The sequence below is a fragment of the Mchenga conophoros genome, linkage group LG9 (genome assembly GCF_057382185.1).
Source record: "Mchenga conophoros isolate Kocher_MC1m ecotype Shallow Benthic linkage group LG9, M_conophoros_male_GT1.1, whole genome shotgun sequence".
NCBI lineage: Eukaryota > Metazoa > Chordata > Actinopteri > Cichliformes > Cichlidae > Mchenga > Mchenga conophoros.
This window is the reverse complement of record NC_140534.1, coordinates 28,488,110-28,515,458: the sequence shown is the minus strand read 5'-3', so window position 1 is coordinate 28,515,458 and position 27,349 is coordinate 28,488,110. Positions and strand designations below refer to the sequence as shown.

Below are 27,349 nucleotides of genomic sequence, written 5' to 3'. Positions count from 1 at the left end.
GCTGAGCTGCTGAACTGCTGCCGACATTTCATCAAAAGAGATGGTGGTCTCCAGTGAAGCAGGCTGCTTCACCCACTCGAGACGAAGGCCCAATACCTTAGCCAAACAGTCCACATCACAGTTGTCAGCACTAAAGCTTGAGTGCAACTCTGCAGCAAGCTTTCTCAACCCTCAAGAGTCAGATGTTAGAGACCCATCTGAGAGCTTGAGGTGCAGCATTTGATTGAACTTTTTTCTCCAACTTAAAAAAATATGGGTTGGAGCTTTATTTTATAGTAGGGATGCGAGTTCTAATTAAAGACCCTTTCGCTTTTTCTTGGAGAAACCGACCTAAAGCCTTCCTCCCATTATCCATCCCAAGCACTGTTATTATTGTCTGTCCCATTAATAATTGTGTCTGTCTTCTTTAACCCTAATGTCCCTTTCTACATCCGCAAGGCAATTCTTTTCAATAGCTGTTATGACTGTAGTGTATTCTTTGCAAAAGAAAAGTCTCATTTACAAGACCTGTTTCAGACAGTATAATAAAATGACAACATTAAAAAGAAACAATAAAATTATGCTCTATTTAACCTATTATTGTATTTTTGATCAATTACAAAGATAAATTGCATCACGCCTAACTGCCCTCACACTGCCCTCAGAGACTTTTAGGTATGTATAATGTAGGATAGAGTTTCCGCCACACATCTGTGAAATTAATTTCATCAGTGGTGGTCAGAAGGGAGGCTGAAGGTGGGTGATCTTCCTCTATATTCCTATCAGCTGTAGAATAGGTGGTAAAATTCCAGTCCCGTACGTACCACTACAACTGAGCTACTGTAATACTCCTTTCATTTGTCACTTAGGTTGTGAAATTACACTACACAGTCAGTACCAGAGCTCTGAGCATTTATGAATGAACATTTATGAATAAAAATAATATATCCCTGATTGGTGCTTCCACTACTTGGAACCTACTCTGCTCCACTTCACACATTGAAATGTTTGTTAAATGAAGGTGCTGAGAAAATAAAACTGCTACTTGCACTCTAGGATTACTGGCTTGACTAAGAAAACACTGCCCCCTTGAACTCATTCCCCATTCAGCTTCATTATCCACAGAGCTGTGTGCTTCCTGTAAAAGGACCACATCAATGTTTTTATTTCTACTAGGCTCAGTGGGCAGTTCTGGCCTTTCTCTATCCCTACTTTCATTGATGTTCAATGTTCCCACTATTAAAACCACCTTACAAAGCAGAAAGAATAGGGGAGAAAGAGGACACTGATTCCCTTCCTAAGGAAGACCTCCTCCTGTGCGCCAGCCATTTCATTATCTTACCTTAGATTAGTTTCCCCTCATTTTTCCTTGCTTCTTTCATTTGTCTTTCTGAGATGGTCCACTGTTTCTTCATTGTGAAGCTTAACAGTTGTTGGGGTAGCAGTTGTGACCTTCACCTTTTTGTGCTGCATATTTTGTGGGTTTTTGTTAACTGGGGGGTGGCCACTAACCGGAAGGTTGGTGGTTCAATCCCAGTCTGCTCCAGTGTGCATGCCAAATATGCGTATGCAGTCTGCATGTCCATATTTGTATGCAGACTTGGGCAAGATACTAACCCCATGTTTCCCTCCGATACATCCATCGGAGTATGAATGCTTGTAGAAACAGCTTAGAAAAAAGTGCTTGTGTGAATGAGTGAATGTACAAGTTCTGTAAAGTGCTTTGAGTGCTTAGATTGAGTAGAAAAGGGTCATTCAGGTACGTGAACACCTGTTAGCAAATTTTCAAAGCGGATCAGCCTGTTTTCATTATGGATGAAGCAGGAAACCCAGACATAGTGATGTATGTTTAAGACATCAATAAAGGCAAAATACCAACAACAAATCATCGAAGGTCACCCCTCTCTAAACAAAAAGAAAAATCAACAGCCTTGTTCATCTGAGAGCCGTAAGTGATGTCTTCACGGCCAGCCTGTTTTCCTACAGCCAAAAGAACCTGCTCTACAGTAAACTGTGGGGCACTCATCACTCCAACCCCGTGTCTAATTGACAGGGAAGGAGAACCCACACTAGGGAGGTATGCCGTGGCTCAAAAGAAAACAAATGATTAACTAAGTTTTGTTCACCCAACACAAATCAATGAAATAAACTTCTCTTACCTTTTCATCAAGGACAAGATGTAAAGAAAGAAAAAAAAACACACAGTCAAGAACTCAGCAGCTCCTCACAATCATCCGCCACCTTCACACACTCGCTCACTCACGCTCCCAGCATGCAGCGCAGTAGGGAGAGGAGGTAGGTGACTTGCCCTAGTCTCCAAATGATTTATTGCACACAACATTCCATTCAATTCAGTTTTATTTATAAAGAGCCAAATCACAACAACAGTTGCATCAAGGTATTTTATATTGTCAGGTGAAGACCCTACCATAATTCAAGAAAAACAGAGAAAACTCCAACAGTCATATGACCTATGAGCAAGCACCTTTGCGCCAGCAGAAAGGAAGTACGCTCTCTCTTTTTAGTCCCTGTTAGTATGGTCAGTTGCTGCAGGATTGTGTATCAAGTGTAGGCTTTCCAGGGAGTTTTAAGTCCATCCTGACAACAACGAATTGCAGCAGTCCAGCCTAGAAGTAATAAATGCATAAACTAGTTTTTCAGCATCACTCTAAGACAGGATGTTTCAAATTTTGGAGATATTACACAAATGGACGAAAGCAGTCCTACATATCTGTTCAATGTGCATACTAAAGGACTTAGCCTGATCAAAAATGACCCCAAGATTCCTCACAGTGTTACTGGAGGCCAGGGTAAGCATCTGGATAAATACTGCATTTCTAAGATTTTTAGGGCCGAATGCAATAACTTCACTTTCATCTGAATTTTGAAGCAGGAAATCTGAGGTCATCCAGGTCTTTATGTCTTTAAGACATCCCTGCAGTTTTATTAATTGGTGTGTGTTTTCTGGCTTCATGGATAGATAAAGCTGGGTGTCATCTGCAGAGCAGTGAAAGTGTATGCTATGCTTTCTAATGATACTGTCTAAGGAAGGCATGTATAATATAAACACAATTGGTCCTAGCATGGAACCCTGTGGAACTCCATAATTAACCTTAGTGTGTCAAGAGGACTCTCCGTTTACATGAATAAATTGGAGTCTATTACATAGATATGAATCAAATTTCAAATGAACTTTTGATTTGAGGCTTTCTTTGTCGTAGGCGCTACAGTATCTAGAGTTGTAAGCAGTGAAGAAGTAAAAATATTAACAAGATAATCAACCTCTGTGGGAATAGTGTTCAGGTAGCTGTGCTGCACTGTGTTTGCACAGAGCATGAAGAAGATAACAGTGGATGGATTATATCCTTAAACTTGGTTACAGAAAGACATCTGCTGTCATGAAATCTATTCCCCACTTCTGTGTAATCCATTATTGTAACCAGACAAAAGAGGGTAAAACTAGGAAATACTGGTAAACATTCCCTTTCTATGCCATATATCAGGGGAAGATCTAGAGTGTGATTAAAGTGATGGGTGGGTTCTTTTACATTCTGAAAGAAGCCAGTTGAGTCTAATAATAGATTTAAAATGTGTTGAGGCTGTCATTTTTGCTATCTACATGGATGTTTAAATCACCCACAATAATTATTTTATCTGAGGTCAGCACTGATTTTGATAAAAAGTCTGAGCATCCAAACAGAAACTCTGAGTATGGCTCAGGTAAATGATAGCAACAAATGAAACTGCTTTTTGAGTTTTCCAGCTAGGGTGGACAAGGCTAAGCATCGCGTTTTAAAATGAATTAAAACTCAGTCTGGTTGTTGAGCTGGAGTGGGAGATTGCTGCCACACCACCCCACCACGCCCAATGCTTCGGGGATGCTGACAATTGGTATAACTCTGGGGTGTTGGTTAATTTAAATTATTCATGTACTGACAGGGACTTAGGAGTGACAGACCTAATGTTTAATAATGCAAATTTTACTGTTTTACTCTTTAAAGTTGTGGATACAACATTGGTCTTTCTTTGAGTTTTTTTGTATTTAAATGATTTTCTGCTGATTTTTCTGTCACAAACTAAACATTTGACACAAAGAGCAGGAAAGTGCGGGAGGGACAGGTGAAGAGGCCATGCTGCTAGTGAGTTGGCTACAAGCTGTGCTAAGCTAAGCTAGCAAATACCTAAAGAGAGGGCATGCTGTGAATATAATTAGCGAGTGAATCAACACAGATTGTGCTTTGGACAAATTACACTCTCTGAGCTTACACTATGAAATCAGACATTATCTATAAGTGTTTAATTAAATTGGCTACTCAGATAAGCTACACAAAAACACCACTGTGTGTTGTACTGTAAGAGGAAGTGATACTCTACTGCAGAGAGAGCCAACACCAAGTCTTCCTTAGATGATTAAGATTGAGGAAAAATAAACAGGCAACCATAAAATTATGTTGTCCTTATTGTTTGTTTCATTCATTTGTTTTGTTTTGTTTGTTGTCTACAGTTATAACTATTATTACTCTTGTTATGTGTATAATCAGTCTCTACATGAGCTAATCGCTATCTTTAAGAATTGCTCACCATTTTCCTGAGTCAGGTTAGGATCCTCTAAAACATATCGCAGCTTCCTATTTGTAGTTTTACAGCTCATATAATGCAACTTAGACATTTAAGAGGCCAGTGTCCTTTTAATTTATTTACCCACTTATAAGAGCACATACAAAAAGAAACAGTAGGCATTTGCATATAGTTTTACACACGACACATTAATTGTGTCTATTTATTAGCTAGAAAGTGCATCACTGCTGTCTAGTTATTTTTCTCATTCAGTTTAAAAGCTACGTTTAAAAAGAATTTATTCAATTTGGCCCTTGTGAAAAGAAAGAGCAGTACAAGACATTATCATGAACTCCTGGCATGGACATGACTTCTGAATTATTATTTTCTGATTCTTTTTTTTTTTTTTATCATATTTGTATTTTGACAGGAATACAATATGTGCACAATTACCAAACACAAACACAAATACAGTATGCACACTTTTAAAGCTTGGAGGCTATTGCTGCTAGTTTGCCAAAACTGGTTTTTGAAACTTTGTGATAACTATTATCCCAGCTGTGTGGCGTTGTTTGTCTATCCACTTGTCTGTGCACTGGCTTGGCACTTTCTCCTTTACAAGATTTCTTTTTGTGCTTCACTGTTGGAGCGCATGTCTCTCTCTCTGTCTGGCACAACTGCAGTCAGAGTAACTGTGTGAATAATGGAAGACTTCTCATGATCAGGCAGTTCTCTAAAAGACTCAAACTGTGCAGTGTTGGAGAGCTGTTAGTATTATCATTCATACTGTTTTTCATTCAGCTAATCTTTAACAACCATTAGCTCCAAGGTCAGGCCACAGCAGTTAAAGGACTTAACTGGTTCACTTTGACCTCAATATGTAGCATGGCATCTGTATAAGTTATCTCATGTTACCATGGTTAAAGATGTAGTGTGCATTGTTTGTCAGTAAGAAGGGACAATGTCAGTCTGTTCTTAAAGTACGCAAGGTACAGTGACTCTTGTCCACAGCTGTCATCTTTAGCAGCCAACAATAACTTCTGCACAGGGTTATTAATTGGAGATTATGTATAGGAATTTCAGGAGCGGGATCACGCCTCCAAACACACTCCTTCCGGTTGTCATCTACTGTATATAGGTTCCCCCAGTTCTGCAAGCTGTTCATTCTCGTTTACGTGCCCCACCCTTCCTCCCTGCTTGTTTTCAATTCTTTAACTTCTTCTATTTATTGCATCGTAAACACCCTGACCAATTTCCTCTCATCTGATGGTGACATTTTGGGTCTTCTTGCAGAACTTGGCACAGCATTGATTCATTGGACTAACTTGTATTTTGTGCAGTTGTTTGTCTTTTTCTTAGATTTTTGCTGAGTATTGGTCAATCTATTGAGTGTTGTCAAACAAAAAAATGTATTATGTTAACGAAGAGAAACAGTTTTAGTCAATTATGATCAGTAGAAGATAACAGGACTTGGCTTTGAAAAGTTAAAAGACAGTTCAGAATCTTCAGCACCGTTTATTAAAAGATTTAAGTCAGTGTATTTACATATTCGTGTCTGCACTTGTATGAATACATTTGAATCTGTGTGGAGAAAATGCAAAAGTAGTTCATAGCTTTGGCATTAAATATGTTTGGTATATAATTAAAAAAAACATAAAAACCAAACACATAGTCAGTATATAGTTTTACTACAGTGTTAGTTCATCCACACATATATAGACTATGGGGTCACACCATTTAATCTTCTATCCCATTGCAGCAGGTGTATCAAACACCTAGCCATGCAGTCTTCCGGTACAAACATTAGTAAAAGAATGAGTCCTTCTAAAGAGTTCACTGGATTTGAGTGTGATACTGTAATTAGATCCCATGGTTGCAACAACTGGCAACTGTAAGTAATATTACTGCAAATAGGAATTTAGGAACAACAGCAATAGACCAGTGGGATCCCGCTATAGTCAGAGGGTATGTTCCAACTATAGGGGGATCACACTCCTCAGCCTCTGTGGGAAAGCATAAATATATATTTTATCAAAATACCTGCATTCGTCATCCATATTTTATCCTTTGTTACTGGTGAGCTGCAGTTCAGTCTTCTCTCCAGGTCTTCACTCAGAGCTGTCATCTCCTTCTCCTTCTGCTCCTGCACCGCGTCGTCACTGGTTGTCACTTTTTGAATTGAGGACTGCCAGTTCTGCAGCTTATACTAGAAACATGAAAGCTAATATTTTATCTACAGTTCTTTCAAGATTTTCTAAAATTACCAAGTCTGTGATTTTCATACCTGAAATCAGTCTCTTAGCCTCCTCCACCATTTTCTTCTGTTCAGTCTCAGGCGCTTGAAGCTTTGCTCTAATTGCTGTCACTTTGTTTTCTGTGGCTGTCAGTCTGGTGCTCATCTTGAAACATCATAGAGGATGAGATTTTCAGTGAAAAGCATGAGCAGTAAGCTGCACCAGGCTTTGTTTATTGGTGGAAATTTCTGAAAATTTTTTGAATTGAGAGCAATTTGCAGAAAGTAAGTTGTTTTCTTACAGTAATGACTTTTGTTAGGTTTAATGGATCAGTATTTAAATTACTGCTATTCAAATTTAGATAATGATGGAGTTCCAATTGCTTACATTGCATGCATTAAATTAACACAGGCTAATTTATAGCAGAAACAGACAAGTAAGAGCAACAATTAGCCATTTAATAGAGAATATATGTGCAACAGTTTTGTTATGTTTAGGAAAATTGCCCTACCAACATGTGTCTCGGTGCTCTCAGCTCATCCGAGGACTCGTTCCTAGTCTTGCACTTCATCTGTGGTCAGCTCAGATCTTCTTCATGAGTACACATCACAGACAGATAGAACTGCATTCTTTCATGACTTATTTACCTCTTTTTTTGGGGGGGGGATTACCCCAAACTAATATTGCAGAACATTAATTAAACAGTTTTCACATTGTTTATTGTATTTATACAGATGGTATCTTGTCTATACAGATGGTCAGTGGTTACAAAGTACACACACCTTTAGGATGTGCATTGAATTAATTCAATTGTTGACATGAATAATGAATGTTAGATTTCCTCAGATGGAAATGAAAACTAAAATGTTGGATTTATTTTGCATGACCTTAAAAGCTGGTTCCCAACAGATACTTACAAGGTGAAGCTGCTAGAGATATGATGATAATGATGTCAAAACCTCAATCCAATCAAGTTCACTGTTTCACAGCATGAAATCATCACTTTTGTGTAGTGATTTTATTTACTGTTTGGATGATATTTTTGCCACAGTTGCATTTGTTTACTAAGGATTCAATATAACATGAATTAACCCCAAGTTCAAACCAAGCAAAGTAGCTGATCAGCTTGTCACTTTGTTATCAGACCCTGCATTTGAATAACAACAAAGAAAACCACAACTTTATCAGGTTTAATCTGACTAATTCTCCTCCTCCTTCATCTTTTTCACTCTTTTTTTTTATCTGTGACAGACAGCTGGTATGTGCATGATTTTTGCCAGTGTACAGTGGCTTGCAAAAGTATTCAGCCCCCTTGAACTTTCCCACATTCTGTCACATTACAGCCACAAACATGAATCAATTTTATTGGAATTCCACGTGAAAGACCAACACAAAGTGGTGTACACATGAGAAGTGGAACAAAAATCATACATGATTACTAGAGATGGACCGATCCGATATTACGTATCGGTATCGGTCCGATACTGACCTAAATTACTGGATCGGATATCGGAGAAAAATAAAAAATGTAATCCGATCCATTAAATATCACGAAAGCACCTCACAAAACTTGCAACACGCCGTAACTCACCTCAGAACGTTAGCAGTCGGAGCAGTATGCATCACGTGATAGAGCGGCTGTGGCATGCGGGACCTGTCGGTGGTCTGGATAGCATTTGGAGCTTCGCTAGCAACCCGGCATTTCATCTCCGACAAAGTTATCCCGAGAGAAGTAAAGCAAGTGTGTAAGTCCATCTCTGAATGTTTGTAAAGCATTCCTGCGTTAAGCTTACCAAACGATATATGGAGCGACTGCCTCTTCTGGCTGCTACTTCAATCATGAAACTGCTTAATGATCAGCTGATCGGCTTTTCTGTCGCGAGTCCGTCTCTCTTGTTTGCTTTTGGCCCACTTTGCACCAGAAAGAGGAAACCAGCGGCTGAACAACAGCAGCACGTTTAAGCTTGATCAGCTGTTGTTAGAATGTATTTAATATTACTTTCTACACCAGGATCTTTTTCTATGTAGCTGACGGCTGGTAACTGTGCAGGGGCGGATCTAGCAAAGTTTAGCCAGGGGGGCCGATAGGGCATTAACTGGGAAAAGGGGGCACAAAGACATACTTTTCTTTCTTATTCTCATTTAAAATGTCGAGCTTTTAATAAATAATTATCTGACACCCAAAGTTTTAATTTGATGTAAAATGAATAGAAGTCAATTACTGTATATAGTGACTATTAAGTCTAATATATATACCCTAGTAAGCTATAGTACTTTTTCCTTTGGGAAGGTACCATCTGTGCAGTCTGCAATTTTGTTGAAGAAAGATGTTGAATCTATTTAATATTTCTTGAAAAATAATTGATTTCTGTGCTTTTTTTTTTTACACTGCATCAAATTAAGGTTGATTACGTCGATTAAGCATCATGAGGTGGAGCGTGAGGGGTGGTTCCCTATTTTTTTATTTATTTATTTTTGTTGTTGCTGGGAGTTGGAACCCTATTAGTTAGGTTGCTTAATATTTACGCTAAGTACTCTTTAAAATACCAGAATAGGGAGGATGGTGTAGGTTTAAGTTTATTAGATTGATCAGTATTGCTGAACTATGAAATTTATTTTTTTTTGCATACAGGTATAACAGAATAGCTTTAGTGTAGTTGTTGTTTTAAACTTGAGTATGAACTTATACAAAATGCAGCAAGATATTTAAAAAACAGTTTTGTTGATTAAAAAACACTATATCGGATTCATATCGGTATCGGCAGATATCCAAATTTATGATATCGGTATCGGTATCGGACATAAAAAAGTGGTATCGTGCCATCTCTAATGATTACAAACATTTTTTACAAATAAATAACTGCAAAGTGGGGTGTGCGTAATTATTCAGCCCCCTTATTCAGCCCAGAAGGGCCGATGGCGCGATATGGCAGCCTCGCTTCTGTCAGTCTGCCCCAGGGCAGCTGTGGCTACAACTGTAGCTTGTCTCCACCAGTGTGTGAATGTGAGAGTGAATGGGTGGATGATTGGGTGTGTAAAGCGCTTTGGGGTCCCTAGGGGACCACCTAAACTCACAGGCCGAACAAGGAGAGCGCTGATCAGAAATGCAGCCAAGAGGCCCATGGTGACTCTGGACGAGCTGCAGAGATCTACAGTTCAGGTGGGGGGATCTGTCCACAGGACAACTATTAGTCGTGCACTGCACAAAGTTGGCCTTTATGGAAGAGTGGCAAGAAGAAAGCCATTGTTAACAGAAAACCATAAGAAGTCCCGTTTGCAGTTTTCCACAAGCCATGTGGGGGACACAGCAAACCTGTGGAAGAAGCTGCTCTGGTCAGATGAGACCAAAATGGAACTTTTTGGCCAAAATGCAAAACGCTATGTGTGGCGGAAAACTAACACTGCACATCACTGTGAACACACCATCCCCACTGTCAAATATGGTGGTGGCAGCATCATGCTCTGGGGGTGCTTCTCTTCAGCAGGGACAGGGAAGCTGGTCAGAGTTGATGGGAAGATGGATGGAGCCAAATACGGAGCAATCTTGGAAGAAAACCTCTTGGAGTCTGCAAAAGACTTGAGACTGGGGCGGAGGTTCACCTATAAGCAGGACAACGACCCTAAACATAAAGCCAGGGCAACAATGGAAAGATTTAAAACAAAACATATCCATGTGTTAGAATGGCCCAGTCAAAGTCCAGATCTAAATCCAATCGAGAATCTGTGGCAAGATCTGAAAACTGCTGTTCACAAATGCTGTCCATCTAATCTGACTGAGATGGAGCTGTTTTACAAAGAAGAATGGGCAAAGATTTCAGTCTCTACATGTGCAAAGCTGGTAGAGACATACCCTAAAACAGCGGTCCCCAACCCCCGGGCCTCGGACCAGTACCGGTCCGTGAGTCGTTTGGTACTGGGCCGCGAGAGTTGAGGCTCAGGTGTAAATGTATGGTTTTCAGGGTTTTTATCGGTTTTCAGCATTATTTTTTTCATTGTTTTTATCGTTAACTCGGTTTTCCTGGGTCTCTTCACGTGTGTTATGAATAAATCTTCTTTTTTTTTCGGTACCGGTACTAGTTTTATTTTGTTGTATTTATCTGCGACACCTTAAAGGCCGGTCCTTGAAAATATTATTGGGCATAAAACAGTCCGTGGCGCAAAAAAGGTTGGGGACCGCTGCCCTAAAAGACTGGCAGCTGTAATTGCAGCAAAAGGTGGTTCTACAAAGTATTGATTCAGGGGGCTGAATAATTACGCACACCCCACTTTGCAGTTATTTATTTGTAAAAAATGTTTGGAATCATGTATGATTTTCGTTCCACTTCTCACGTGTACACCACTTTGTGTTGATCTTTCACGTGGAATTCCAATATAATTGATTCATGTTTGTGGCTGTAATGTGACAAAATGTGGAGAAGTTCAAGGGGGCCGAATACTTTTACAGGCCACTGTATTTGGTGCTTTTGACAGCGAAAGAAAGACAGAGAGACAGAGAGAGAGAACACGGATCGCATATTTGAGCATGAGGGTTTCAGCAGGCACTTGTCTGTTTGTGCATGAGTGTGAAGGTTCAGTTACATCGCCATCACTGATAAGCTCATCATTCAAAGCTATTGCAGGTGATGTAAAACAGATGAGGGAACACAAGGTTATACAGTATCTATTTTCCATTACATTCAAGAGGTTATAGAGAGTGGGACAGGATGGAGGAGAGAGCTTGGTAGTGATTACATCAAACCAATATGCAGGCAGAAATGTGATTGTCACTGAAGGAGGTTATCAAGGTCGCTTTCTGCCAGAAGTAACTTTTTTGTGGTTATCACTCGGACAATGTAGACACTGTCCTCTAGATTTTGTGTTATTAGTTTTGGGATCATGGCCTCCTGACAAAAAAGCGTTGTTAACAGTATTATTTTTTATTATTTTATTTTTCTCCCTGCTAGAGCTAGTTTTTAAAAAAGGGTTTTACAATTTTAAGGGGTACCATGTCCCGTGTATGCGAGTGTGTATTTTTGCATGCCCAACCACGTTGCCCTGAGCGTGGCTGCTGTGGTCACAACTCTCAGCAAGTGACCATCTTGGCCCTTAATTTCTTTGGTCACAGCCTCGATCGCACACAGGCATACAAGCACAGGCACACACGGCCACCCTGCTGATGAAGATTAATTAGTGCAGACTCCCTGCTGATATGAAAGCTCGGGTCTTCAAGTGCATTCTGGGAAGAAGTAAACAATGTGAGAGTGCATCTTGCAGACAGCGGGGACTCACACAGAGGCCGCCACACAAAAATGCAAACACACCGACATAAGCTTGCCCACCGTCTATGCGAAAGTGTGTGTATTGACGTGCATGCAGATCCATGAGTAGGTGCGCTCTGCCAAGACTGATTTACACATGACCGTACCTTGAACTTCGCTACAGTGTCCTCAACAGGTATCGATGTATTACAATCAGTGAGGCAGTGTGCTAAGCCCAATTGAAAAAGAAAGACACTGCAGCAGATGGCTGCAAACTTAGAGAAGTAGAGAAGAAAAGAGAAGAGAGAAAGAAAAAGAGAGGAAATTTTAAATGAAGAAACAGAGGAAGGGAAATAAAGATGGAGAGATAGAGGAATCTGGGATAGCGATCGAGGTGAGGAGGAAAGGATGAATAGAGATTGGTGTCAGTAAGAGGTGATGTATAGAGGAGAGGGCAATGAAAGGAAGCTGGCTTCTCTCTCAGCTCCAGTAGTAATGTCCCTTTCCAAAACATCACTCATATTTAATGGAGCACAGCTACAAGAGAAGGGAGAAGAAAGGAGGGCACGGAACTTGCATGCACCAAACACACACATATGCAGACAGAGCAACACATTAGAGCCTCGTGCACTTTCAAAAAGTACTCAAAGTTGCAGGCACATAAAGGACGCACACACACATGCATTTGGATACTCAGCAAACAGGGTTCTGTGAGACTTAATGGAGTTGAGTCACATGGGCTTTGAGACTACAAAAGGGAGCCAGGAGAAAGAGGGAGTGAGAGAACAAAAGAGAAGGGGAGAAGAATCGAGGAGCACGGACTTGCATATGTGACTGTGCACATAAGTGAGGGGAAGCCGAAATAGAGGCAGAAAGATGATCCTCGATAGCACTGAACTCTGTTGGAATCACATTCAGCAGGCACACAGGAGTGCCATTGTTGTGGAGAAAAACATATGCTGAATATAAAAGTAGAAGGTAAACAGAGAGGGATAGCCACACATAACAGAATGAATCACCCACACACCTCTCACCCAGCCAATTGTCTTATTGACAAATCCCAGTCAGGGCCTTACATATTCTTCTATATTCTCCTATTAAAAGAAATAACTTGGACCTATGGGGGTAAAAAGTACCAGTATTGAGTTTTGTGTGGTGGGCCTTTTTTTATTGTTTTTTTATTTTTATTTTTCTCAGCAAGTTTTATTATTACATCCAGGGATTTACACAAATGCTTTTGCCTTATTGCTTTTTTCCAGGCTCGGGCCTCAATGATGGCCAGTGGCATGCAATACGTTTGGTTGCCAAGGAGAACTTTGCCATGTTGACGATAGACGGCGAGGAGGTGTCTGCTGTGCGCTCCGTCTCACCTCTCAGCATCACCACGGGAGGAACCTATCACCTCGGGGGTAAGGGTCAACCCAGCACCAACACCACATTTCTAATGAGAACTAGACCAACTTTAGTGCCAGCATCATTCATTTCCATCGCATTTCTCTACACTGTGGATGTGTGTACTCCACCACATGCTCCCTATGTTTGAGGAGGTGTGTTGCATGTTTATTTTTCATGTTTTACAGCTAGGATTTGAGTCGTCTATGCTGTTCATATAGAACTTGTGTTGGTTTTGTGGTTATTTGCAGATAGTTCTTCAATCTAAATCAATATTTCTAAATCGCCCATATTTGTACATGTGTGTGTTAAGGCAAAAATGATCAAATTTCTTTTCCGGTAGGCAAAGTTTAACTGAAAGTCGCTCACTTAGCAAGAGCCCAGGCACAGCAACAACACCATATATATAGGAGACACAAACTATAACAAACAGACACTCACAGAGAGATAGAAAGAGCGATAACACAAGCAGCAGCCTCAATCTGTCAGAATTAGGAAGACGCCAGGTTAATGATGCCAGACACCTCTGTCTGTCTGTTGGAAGATGGTCCGTATCTAAGTGTACTTGTGTGCATGTGTGTGTGGGTGTGTGTGTATGTGTGGGCACCTGTATGAAATTACAGTAACTTAGAGAGATAGTGCAGCTCTGATAGCTCCATCATGCCTCCCCCACCCCCACCGCTCTCTATCTGAGCACAATCTCCTCCATCGAGCAAAATCATTTCCCCAGGCCAGTCAGTAAGGATCAGAGCCGCCGACAAAAACACAGCCCTAGTACTTTTATTCTGTTGTCTATTTTAATTTACTCTTAGCTGGTTTGAGTAAATCCCCAAGTCCATGATGACTCTGTACTTTTTTTATATATGAAATCAAAGTCTGTGAGACCTTGATGGGCTAATGGATTTTTAGTCTAGAGTCTGTTACATCTTTGAAGGATTCTGAAGGTCTTTTGTCAATCTAGGCTGTTGCAGAATCATTGAATTTAATTCTTCATTTTTCATTATTGATATCCCAACTTTCTGTCTCTCTTTTTAGTCTTTGTCTGTCTTTTATATCTCCTCTCTCCTTTTCCTTCTCACCCTCTAGTCTCCACTTGATGCAATTGGTGATTTATTGATTTCAGTAAACTGAGTTGTGAATCAATAGTGGCTGAGAGGAGAGGAGAGGATCTCCGCAATGTCTTTACTCCATGAAGAGGGCAGAGGAGACAGTTAGACGAAGGAAGTCCAAAAAAGGAAGAGAAGAAATAGTACAAAAGATTGACAGGCAGGAATTGCAAAATACAGAAAGAAGGTTTTATAAGGTGAATGAAAAAGGTTAGCACATTAAAGAGTAAGGCAAGGCCAATTAATCTATGACGAATACTTCAAGAAAGTTTTCTGATGTTTTTATTTAACCTATGGTACTTGAGTTGAGGCACATTTGGCAGTTCTTGCACTCTTGAATTTTATTGGGTAGGACACAAGAACCTTTGCACACAGATTTGGAGATTTTCTGCCATTCTTGTCTGCAGATCCTCCTAAGCTCTGTCAGTTTTGATGCAGATGGTCAGAGTTCATTTTTAGGTCTCTCCAGAGATATTTCACTGAGTTCACAGCACGGTTGTCGTTGGGCCACTCAAAGACATTCACAGAGTTGCCACTCCAGTTTGTTTTTTGAGAGGGGGCTATATGCTTATGGTCATGTCCAGTTGAAAGGTGAAACTTTGATTCAGTCCTGAGTGCTTTGGAAAAAGCTTTCTTGAAGAATATGTCTGTATTTTAGCTGTTAACCATTCCCTGAAGCCCAACTAGTCCATACAGAAAACATCAACTCTACATGAATGTGGCACAAGCGTGCCTTACCACTGGGATGGTATCGGGCATGATGATTAGTAGTGATGGATGGGTCCCTTAGGTGTGACATTTAGAAAAGAACTATCTGGTTCTTGTTAGCAGTATGTACTTAGGCCCTTTTCTGGCAGTTGCTTAGTTTGGCCAGACAGCCAGCTCCAGGAAGACACCCAGTTGTTCCAATTTGTGCATTGACCTGATCCTCCCCTTTGACTTGTGCAACAGTATTCCCTGTCACCAGGCTTTTGATTCCCAGATCATGTCCAGTCAGTTAAATTTACCACATTGCAAAGATAAGCAAGAGAAATACCTAGAAACTGAACTAACCTATGCTAAATTGGTTCTGAATGTCAGTCATATTCTTTCTTCCAATAAATTTGCAAAAGATTCTCAGCATAGATTTTTATTTGGAAAAGATTAATTAAAAAGAGCAAAATACTGCACCATAGGTGATATATAAAAACTATGTACAGTGCATTGTAGTATATATTCTACACCACTTTGCATTCCACTTGCATATAAACACATACAGTATGTAATCACATATAAACACTAAATACACATTGCAGCAACTGGAAAAAACAGCAATGTTTTTCAGTAGTTTCTCCCCTTTGATGGAGGTAGTGCGCTGAATTGGCAGGAACTGTGACTGGGGTTTTTCTCGTTAATTTTACATGACATAATGAATGCTGAGGAGCAGGGAGCCTGGTGGTAAACACAAGTTTGAAGGCTGCAGGGGATACAAAACTGTTGATTATTACTATGGAAAGAACTACAAAATGATATTTAGGCCAGCGCTTTAGTGGCTAGGGAAAAACTTTTAGGAGCTGTTTCATGGAAAACAGTGTGCACTGATGCAGCTTGTGTTTAGCTCTTAGGGTTATTTTCCTTTTCTTTTCATTTTTCTGTGATTGGGTTTGGTGTATTTAAATACTGTAGCAACAGAGAAATTCCATGTGGAGCAGTGTGTGAATTTTAATCGCAATTTCCATCTTTCATTCAATATCTTGCCTCCTTGTTATCAAAGAGGAAGCCTAAAATCCTATGTGTGTTGGTTAAGTTAGTACGCAAGTCTGTAACTCACATGAAAAGATGGGTGTCCTACATACACACAGAACTACGTTAGCTCAGACAAAATATCCAGCACATGTATTCAAACCATCCCGCTCATCACATTCAGAGGCTAATTTCCATCTCAGAGGTAACAGAATAATATAGTGAATGTACAGAAGATAGTTTAGCCTTTGGCTTGCCCTCAATTACTCTCTCTGATCGCTCGGCTTGATGAGTCAAAGAGGCCAAGCCCATTAAGCTGTCCTAAAGCTCTCTAACAGTATTCCATCAGCACTTTCACTGTGACTGAGACTGTTCTATCAGCGAGACACAATTAGCAGAAACCTCACAGTATTATGAACAATCCCTGTTTTTTTATATACAGGACAAGGCTTGAGTTAATTGCTGAGAGTAATTTATGTAGGTGCGGCCATCCAGGTAGCCATCTGCTTCAAATCACATGGCTGTAAGGCATCAATCTGCTGTGCTTCCGCTGGCAACAGTTGTAGACCAGAGACCACCAACTGAACCCTACTTCGTAAACAAGTACCATGTAATAGCAGAGATATATTTTATGCTCTTGGTTTTATGTTGTTTCTGTGCTGTTCTTTGTTGTCAACCCCATCTTTGACTCAACACTTTCGAATAGTGATTTAATAACAAACAATAACAAAGTTGTTTTTTTAGTTTAAAAAGTTTTAAAAAATACATACATATATATATATATATATAGATATAGATATAAATTAATATCCACAATGATGTGTCATCTCTTTCTTGGATTTTGTTCTAAGTCACGAGTATTTGGTCTCCATGAAAAATAAATGAGCAAAATAGGAAATGTCAGTCTAGACCAGACTTGCCCAACTCCAGGCCTTGATGGCCGGTGTCCTGCAGGTTTTAGATCTCACCCTGGGTCTAGACACCTGAATCAAATGATTAGTTACCAGTTCTCTGGAGATCTTCAAGGCTGTGTCCCAATTCAGGGTCTGCACGCTTGAAGAACGCACACTTCGCGTACTACGTACGGTGCGTACTATAAGTACGAGAAGTGCGGAAGTGAGAGGCTTGTGAAATGGGACGTTCTAGCCTTCAGCGTGCAGACCCTGAATTGGGACACAGCCCAAGACATGTTGAGGAGGTAATTTAGACATTTAAATCAGCTGTGATGGATCAAGGACACATCTACAACCTGCAGGACACTGGTCCTCGAGGCCTGGATTTGGACTCCACTGGTCTAGAGTAACTATTCCATTCACTTTGATAGCATAGCACCTTAACTTTGCTAGGGAGTTAGAGGAAAGTGGGTGTGACTATCTGCCTCCTATAATGTTCAGTTATATTTTTATTTCTGCCACAACTGCTACATTAAGGCACATTAGCACCAATTAGGGTTTTATTGAGGCGTGACTGTCACTAATCAGAATCAGAATCAGAATACTTTATTGATCCCTGGGGGAAATTATTTAAAAAATGAGGAACGCTTCACGAATTTGCGTGTCATAAGTAATAAGTAATAAGTAATACATACGGTATCACTAACACTAAGTCTGAGAACACATGTTTTACGTGCTTTACTTAGACCCACACACACACAAATACGGCATATAAATGTCAGTCTGTATTTAATCAAATCACAGCAAAGTGTGTGTGTGTGTGTGTGTGTGTGTGTGTGTGTGTGCGTGTGTAGAATTGGCTTATATGAACAAGACTGTTTTTTTTTCTTTTGCATAACACAGTCTTTCAATGCTTTTAACATTAAAATTAATGTTATTCATATGTTATATGAAGGCATGCATATTGACATGAAATATTTGCTAATTCATGCTTTTATTAAATAAATAAATTACCCAGTTTAAATCAGTGGTAACTTTTAATACATTTTTATTTGATTTGATTTTGGCTATGATGGGACATTATGCAAATGAGGTACTATTCCCAAGGAGTTTAAAGGCTATGCAAATTGAGTACATAATATTTCCCTTTATTGAATATTCTTCCTTATTTCCTTTTTTTATATATATTGTCTAGAATGTGCAGTTTTTGCGTGTCAGTTAATAACAGCTAAAATAAGACCACTTTGCTTCCTCTGAAATTATGTAATAATTGACAGTGCAAATCTCTGAGTTCTGCAGCCATTCAACATTTTCCTTGTGATGTAATAGTCCTGCCATTTAATTTCTGTGCCATTAAAATTCTCTTGGAACCTCTCCCAAGGTTGCCAGGTTATAAGATATTATACTGAGGATGTCAGTGGCAAGAAAGACCTAGGCTTTGAGCCTTTGAACGTGCCCTTTACTCTTCCCTCTTTCTTCATTCTATTCTTTTCAGGTTTCTTTCTGTTTTGCTCCTTCAAATTTCCTCCCTACCTTATGTCTTAATTTTTCTCATTATTTCATTTGCTTTAACCCCTTCCTTTGCCTCCCGCTGGACTCCTCTCCTGCTCCTCTCATCTCCACTCCTCTGTCCATTGAGCACCTGCTTTTAGAAGCAGTCTCCTGAACCCAAAGCCCATTTTACGGAGAGTAGTTTTTCACTCATGACGCTACGCTTAGAGAAATTAGTAAGTGACTGGCAGAAGACATCCATAAATTGAATTTCTCAAGAGGCACGACAGGGAGACACACACAATCACACATAAGTGCACATACACGGAGACACAAAGTCATATTTTCTATTCAGGAAGAGGGGAAAAATTGATACACTAATGAGAGAGCAGTCAATTATGGGACGTTCCACTCTGAAGCTTTCTAGCATTTGATAACTGTCTGTAGGTGGGGGCGGAAAGGAGTATGTAGTGTTTCCTATTGTAGTGTTGAAATCTTGACTTTCTTATACATTTGATAATACTGAGTGGTTCCAAATATTGTCACAGCTTTTCATAGCTCATTGCTTCTTTTCATCATTTTGGAAATGATAGAATGGCTTCTTTCACATTTTCTATTTGTGAATAAATGACTCATCATGACAAAAGTCCTACAGTTGCTTTCCCATTACTACACATAGACTGTACACTATGACACAGTATATTTTTTGACCTTCTTGAAACACAGCATTGTAGCCCTCCAGTGCTTTCTTTTGGTCATTTTAGCATCTTAAGTTCTTGCGGTAACTTGTAATGAATAGCACATTTTCAGCCATGCGTCTTGCATGCCGTTCCTTTTAAATCCTACCTTTACATCCTAAGGCTTGTGATGAATAAGACATGACACTCTGGCAACCACATTTATCAAAGTGCAGTCCACGTGCTGCATGTGCATCTTGTGTCATTTTGTGTAAGTGCAAACAGTTCTGTTTACGTGCATATCAGCTAAGGTGCCAAATGATTTTATTGACATGAGTTTTGTTTGATATTAATGCGAGTTATGTTTGTTTGAGAGTGCTCTGAGGACTTTTTTGGACACTTAGGGTAAATTGCTGAGGGACAAACTGCAGCAGGTGGTCAGGAGATAAGCATTTTCCTTTCCGGGAGTGCATTCTTGGTTTTGTGTGAAATTACATATTGTGTTTGGCAATAGTTCTTGTCTCTTCTGAATATATTCTAGAGTTACATCCTTGGAATATTTGTTTAATAATTTACCTCTGAGCATATTGGCAGATTTCCAACCTACCTCTTCCGGAAGCAGACACATACCTCTAAATGTAATGGGATTTGGAAACATAGCCTGGGAGCCAGCCGTGCACAGGTAGAAGAAAGCTGGTGCTGGTCTTTCCAGTGTGTATTGTAAGACGAGCTCTTTAGGCCCAACAGGGGGATTGTGATAGTGTGCCAACAAGACTGCAGGGGGTTATTGCTGTTGTTCCACATTCTGAACAGTTATAAGAAACAGAGTTCTTCTGTTTGTAGTAATACTGCAAATTAAAGCAAAGAATGACATTGAAATTAGGGAGAAATAAGTACTGCTTATTCTTATCTAGAATTTAGATTAGAAGATCGATTGAGGTATGGTGATGCATTTGCTTTGCTTCCAGCAATTGTTTTGTCTTTGTTGGACTTTCTACTAACAGCGGTCTGAATCTTGAACTTTGTGTGAGTATATCTGCATTACATTCATACAGTGATACATATTTTAAAATCATCCATCCATCCATCCATTCGCTTCCGCTTATCCTTTTCAGGGTCGTGGGGGGCGCTGGAGCCTATCCCAGCTGTCATAGGGCGAGAGGCGGGGTACACCCTGGACAGGTCGCCAGTCTGTCGCAGGGCCAACACACAGGGACAGACAACCATTCGCACTCACATTCACACCTAATGGCAATTTGGATTTTCCAATTGACCTATCCCCACAAGCTGCATGTCTTTGGACGGTGGGAGGAAGCCGGAGTACCCGGAGGGAACCCACGCAAACACGGGGAGAACATGCAAACTCCACACAGAAAGACCCCGGCCTGATGTTGGAATTGAACTCAGGACCTTCTTGCTGTGCGGCAACAGTGCTAACCACCGTGCCACCGTGCTGCCTCATAAAAAATTAATTTCTTGAAGCTTCTTGGGGAAATAAAAATGTTCCCAGGGAGGCAGACTAAAACAGAATTGTAACTATATATTAACATTGGTTATGTCTGGTCATTGCTTTAGAGTAATAATAAAATAAAATGCTGTACTTTAAATCTATTTAAAACTCTGCTACTGCAAAATCTACATACTCTCTGAGTCTTATTTATCCATCTATTAATCATTTAATATGCAATATGGTAAAAGGAGCATTTATAGTGCTCATTCATATAGATAAATGATCACCTGTGTCTTTTAAATAGTGATTTGCAGATGTTTGGATTCATTTAGCTTTTTCTAGATATCAGATTTTTGCTTTTGTTTGCTGATTGATGATTAACTTTTAATCCAAAGTCAGCTGTCACCTGAAGCATGCCGGTTTTAGTAGAAATACAGGTGCATTTCAGTTATTGCTCTTAAAAAAGTATTTTTGCATCAAAAGAGTAAATTATAAAGTGACACCTAATAAACTAATCGGATATAGTGTTGAACTTTAATTGCAAAAACCACTCAGTTGGTGGCTTGAAAAGAGAAGCAGAGAAACAAACCTCCCGCTGGCTTTCATGGCCGAGCAACATACATACATCCACCCATAGCTTCATGCATGGTGCCACTCATTCTGCCAAACTGTCAGGATAGCTGGATTTCCTTTGCATTTATAAGCTATCCACAGGACACAAAGTGCTGCCAGCCAGCTGCAGTCTGCTCTGTTTCCCATCTTCTCTTCCTTTTCTATCTCCCTCTCTGTCTTTCTCTCTTTCTCTGTGTTTCTCCCTGGAAAAAAAAAAAAAAACACCAGGCAGGTGTGGCAGGAAAAGAGACAGATGGCAAGGATGACAGGAGAAACTTTTTGGAAGGAGGAGATGAAAATCAAAAGATGTGAAGAACAGGATGAATCCAGCAAACGTGCACACACATACCCTTATACATACTGTTTACTTTCTACTGTTTTATATGCTTTGTGTCAGGGACATAAACTACAATTATGTCGATGTATACACACACATACACACACACACACACACACACACACACACACACACACACACACACACACACACACACACACACACACACAGTGCACACGCCTTGTATAATAAGTCTCTTTGATGCTTTGGCCTTGAAGCTGATAGGCATGCTGGAGAGTGTGACAGCTTATATCATCACGATGATGGAGATGTCATTGAGCGGTTGTGTTTTATGAGTGACCCGTGTGCTGTTGGACTGCCTGTGCTCTGTAGATTTACACTCCTATACTGTATGCTGTGCAACTATTATACACAAAGCACGGAGGCAGATTTAAACATGTAGAAGATATGCATGTAGAGTACATGTAAACCTGTCATATATCAGTGAAGTTTTGTAAAAGATAAAGAATGTTCAAAAAATACACACAGGTGTATAGTTTTGTCCTAGCCTTGTCCCCTCTTCAGTCAAGGCCCAGTGAAACCTCTGGACGGGCCATTGACTCCTGTACCTCATAAACGTACAGTATAGAGTAAAATCTGTATGTCCTCTAGCCTACTGCAGTCTTAGCACCAGCATTAAGTCTAATGGGCCTTGCGGATAAGCTCTAAAACAAGACAAGTGATGAAGGTTCATGGTTTTAAAAAAGGGGACAATAACCATTCACTGGCCAGGTGTGTTGTTGCTCATCAAGGATAATGTCACTGTCTTCTTTTCATGGTGTGTTTTAAATCGTGAGATTGCAGGGAGAGCATAATAGGATTCTTTCAATCTCCCACTTCTTTCATTTCACTATTAAAACAAGCTTTTATGCATCCCTTTGTTTCTGTTCCTTCTCAAAAATAGTTACAGCATTTTTTCCACTTCCAACTATCTGTAATTGTCAGCAGAAAATTGCCATTTTTTTATGTAACAATGTTTTACTTTCTTTTCTTTTGTTTGTTTCTTGTATGGGTTCCAGGTTATTTTCTGCAAACACTGTTTCCACCAACCCAGCGTTCGTTTCAAGGCTGCATGCAAGCAGTCTTAGTTGATGACCAACCTGCTGAGCTACATGCTGTGGAGAAAGGCACTGTGGGAGCTTTTGAGAATGTCAGCCTGGACATGTGTGCAATCATAGACAGGTAAGAGTGGGTCAGGCATGGGCAGAGGACAAAAGCAATGATTGATATAAATCAACTGGTTTTAAATAGGAAGAATCATATACTAGACAAGAGCGCCATGTGGAGTCTTTGAATTTCGATCCAGAGACTTATAGCACAAACATCCACTTGTCTGTTTGAATCAACAAGTATGTGAGCGTATTGCTGTCTCCTATCTGCTTGTCAGATATAGTTGATGGGGAAAATTACAGTGCAAGGAGGTGTGTATTTTATCAGTGGAAAACATTGGACAATCTTAATCAAACATCAAAAATGAGCCATGCAGTTCGGTTTTATTGCCAAGGATACCAGACATGGAAATTCTGCACAGCACCTCCCAATGTTGGCTCACTGTAAGCATTCATTAAACTTGTTGACATTTCAATTTATTTCCTTGTCATGGACTAGACAAACACATTGGAATGGATTCGCCATACATGCAGTCACCCATGCAACATTTGCCTGCATTGATGCCTGTGTGCAAAACCATTTAAACTTTGAGGACACGTTTAATCCCGGTGGTGTTAGTCACGTATTATTTAGTGATTTGTCTTCAGGTGAGGTTTGTCAATGACCTTCATCGATATCCTTGGTGAGCGAAGAAGACACCAAGTACCCCTGCTTGATTGTGATCAATTTAGGTTCGCCACAAGTGGTCTGACTGGCTGGGAATCTTGAGTTCAGACAACTGCTTGGGCACACACTTACACAGGCAGACTCATCAGAAAATCCTGTTTAAGTCAGTGTTGTCATTTTGCATTTGCATTTTCAGATAATGTTTCTATTAAAGTGTTTGTGGCAGTTTAGGCCACCTAGTTTATAACTCTAGTCAAAAAATCCTTTTTGTGCCCTACTCTCCTCCAATAATGAATGAAACGTATTGTATTTGTTCATATTGTGTTTATTCTTACAGTGTACCTGGAGGGGGTCAGGAGGAGGGGCTCTGTGAGGCAGAGTATGACACAGTATGTGTCATACCTAATATGAATGATAATAATAATTTTGATTTGAAATGTCATCCAGTAAATAGCAAAATGCTTACAAAGTCAAAATTTGCATTTTGACTCTGTTTGACTCTGTTTTGCATTGTGCTGTGCAATCAAATGCCCAATTTAGAGGTGCTAATTGACTGAGTCAGCCAGAAGACTGCGTTATTATGTTTTAATTTGATCAAATGTTAGTCATCATTGTTACAATTTCACTTCAACAGAATACTGATGCTGTTTATTTTGTGCAATTCTGTGCAACTGCCTCTATGTGACGTACACTATACTGTACGGAGGAAACAATCACAAAGATGAGTGACCGAGAGTGTTACAGACCACTGGAAGTTGGCTTCCTGCTGCTGCATATTGAAAATGCAATAGCAGATGTGCTGACAGTTCTCCAGAAAACTTCTGCCTTCACAGGTGGAGAAAAAAAAAACTGTCCATGGCCAAAAAACTTTATTTTGGACGTGAACTAACACAGAAGTTTCCAAATTTAATGAAACTATCCTACTCTCTGTGCTCCCAGTATTGCCCAAGTCTATTACTTCAAATGTTTTGTATAAGCCCTGCAGTACTTGAGGTGGGCCTTGTTCTGCCATGGAAGATGAATGGGTGCACTGTTACCATCTAACTAATCAGAATGTCTTTGAAGGCAGTTCAATAGCCCTGTCTGACCTCCCTTTGATCAATGCCGTTCCACTGTGAGATTGTGTTTAGGGTGAGATGGTGGAAGAAACAGAAACTACACACAACCTAACAGACACACTCTCAGGTGGACACATAGCTATGCCCATGCAAATTCCCACAATGTCACTGTTGTTCTGTAATACTGCCGAGGCAATGAGTGCAGAGGCACATAAAACCACACACGCTCATAAATTTGCCGAAATGTCTTTTTTTTTTTCAGGAAAAAAAAAGCCGCATATATAGTTAGTATACTTGAGTGATCACAGCTTGCTGAGCATAATGTCTTTTGTGATTGTCAATTGCAACCCTCTGTGAAAGGCCCTTTATCTGAACCTTGTTACACTGTAAAAACAAACTTTTAAAAATATACTCAACGAAATTGATGTAACAATTAACCCTAACCCTAATTAGTACACAATTTGTTAGGTGCGATCTACTCTATATTTGTACTCAAGCACAACACAAATAGGTCAAATCTACCTAACCTTTGTCGGTATGTTACACCACTACAAACCTTTTTAAAAAATGACTAACATTACCTCTGGATTGGAAATGCCTAGATTAAGTAGGAACATTAGGGAAATGTCTTGAAAATTAACAGAACAATGTTGCATTATCCATAACAAGAAGCATGCTGCAAAGATGTAACTGGAATTGAATCATGGATTTATTTATTTATTTCTTTTTGGAGCCTTGCAGAAAAGATTAGCACTAATGCTAGTGCTTTCATCATCAACATACCCTCTGCACCACTAATGAATAGACTTGTAGTCAAGACAAGACCAAGACAGACTGAGTCAAGACAAAGACAAAGTCGAGACCGAGACAAAAAAGCCAGATGCTGCTTCGTTTACGGGTGTCAGGCATATTTATGTGTTTTTGCGATGCACTCGCACAGCCCTCCTCACCACTGTCTACTGTCTCACTCACTTACTGAGAGGACAGACGCACACTCCACTTAACTGTCGCGTCTCTCCCTCTGTTTTTCATATAATGATATTATCCTATATCCTCGCATGTGACTGGCCACAATATGGAGGGATTGGAGCATAGCTGAGCCACTGTGTGAGAGCTGCGCAGCAAAAGGAAATTAACTGTGCGTGGGGCTGCACGGCATCAAAGCTTTAGCGCAGTAAGCTCGTTAACTTGAAGTTAACTCTACTTGGACAAACTGCCCGAAATGCGCTGACAGAAACATTTCAGGGAATTTGAGTCATTCTGCACTCCAGATGCGTTACTTGCATTAAAAATGTGCTGTGCAATCTAGTGTCACACTAGAATGTTTGTTTTTCACAGCTTTTAGACTGCCACAGGGTCGATTTTGTACATAGCCAAATGCTTGTCAAATATTTTGTAGCCTAGCAGACAGGCAGGATTTTTATTTATTTTATTTATTTCATTTTTTTACAGCACATGCTGTCCCCCTCGTTTTCCAAGTACACTGAGTCCAAATGTACAAAGAAATCCAAAGATGGCCACAATTATAACCCCCTCTGCTGTCAGTGAAGCTATCCTATGTTATGTGAACAAGGCCAAAGTAGTATGTCACTTTCATCAGTATTGTGTGCACAACAGCAGTAATCATCATGTCCAGCTCCAGAGGTGGAATATTTGTGCTGCTTAACTGCCCGACAGCCAGTGAGGCTGGAGAAGGACCCCTGCAGCTTTTACGAGTCAGTGTTTGTTTGTCCTCCAGCTCGCTTTCCTGCTAACACCATTTTATTACATTCAAGTAAGCAGACTTAAAAATTCTAATCGCATAACTCATACATGACTGTGTGTGTGGAAAACCCCGCTTTAAGCCTCCCGTGCCTCGGGATCCATCCCCACAGGCCTGCAGGCAGATCAAATCACAGAACTTTGATGTGCTTGGGATTTGGGTTGGTATTCAAATTTTAACAAGAAAAACTGTGATGTCTTAACTGCTGTGTGCTCAGTGCTGTGTTCACACTCTGTTTACTTCCATCTGTGAATATAGAGACTAAATTTTAACAATAACAATATGCTTTATGTTAAGAAACCTAAGATGGAACACTGAGATTCAGCATCATTAGCAGGTCTGTCGCCTCGTGCACTCAATAATCAATGATGTTTCATTTTAGTATAGGCAGACACACACTTCAGTAGTCACTGACAGTCTCACTTTATTTAGTCGCACATGGTCCGATTAAAACTGAGTTATTCCTGATTGTTTACAGTTAGCCAAGGTCACCAGTAGATCCTGCATTTTCTTTCACTGACTGGGTGTCTTGGCACAAGTATTGCTGTGGGGGTGGGGGGGTATCAAGTGAAGGCATTACTTTCTTTCTTTTGTTCTTGTGAACACCTTGAATGGAAATGTTAACAGATTCATTGAACCTATCAAGCTAATAGCGACATCATTGGTTATGAAAAGAGTCCAAACAGGGAGAAAATATGTGGAAATTCAAAGAACGAAGGTTCTTTGCCGAGTTCTATTTTAAATTATTAGAAATTATCATCATGCTGACTGATATGTTTGAATGGTTTAGATCTTATCACTGGTTTTGTCCTTTTGAATCCGCTTTTTTACAGCATAAATATTTAGTATCCTTTGCCTGCAAAGGTATGTGTGGTAGTTTTCAAGGGCCTCGGGTCAGTGAAATCATAAAACTTACATTAATCTCAACTCATAGAATCACATTCTTTTATTATTATATTGTAAGACTTCTGTCTCAGATGAATAGGGATGCCACTCTGTCAGTCCTGTATTTCTTTAGATAGTAGCTACCTATAGTAATGGACTTCTAAAGAAAATCTCAATGTGG

The 27,349-nt window shown here is 40.0% G+C and overlaps 1 protein-coding gene across 2 annotated transcripts in view; it reads left to right on the top strand.

Annotated features, from left to right (window-relative positions):
* Positions 1-27,349, top strand: part of cntnap2a (contactin associated protein 2a) — a 409,241-nt gene that overhangs the window by 233,703 nt on the left and 148,189 nt on the right. For both annotated transcript variants that reach the window (XM_085287388.1, XM_085287389.1), the window contains exons 10-11: positions 13,267-13,416; positions 22,707-22,869. In XM_085287388.1, coding sequence (XP_085143514.1) covers positions 13,267-13,416; positions 22,707-22,869 — 313 coding nt within the window. The remainder of the gene's footprint in view (positions 1-13,266; positions 13,417-22,706; positions 22,870-27,349) is intronic.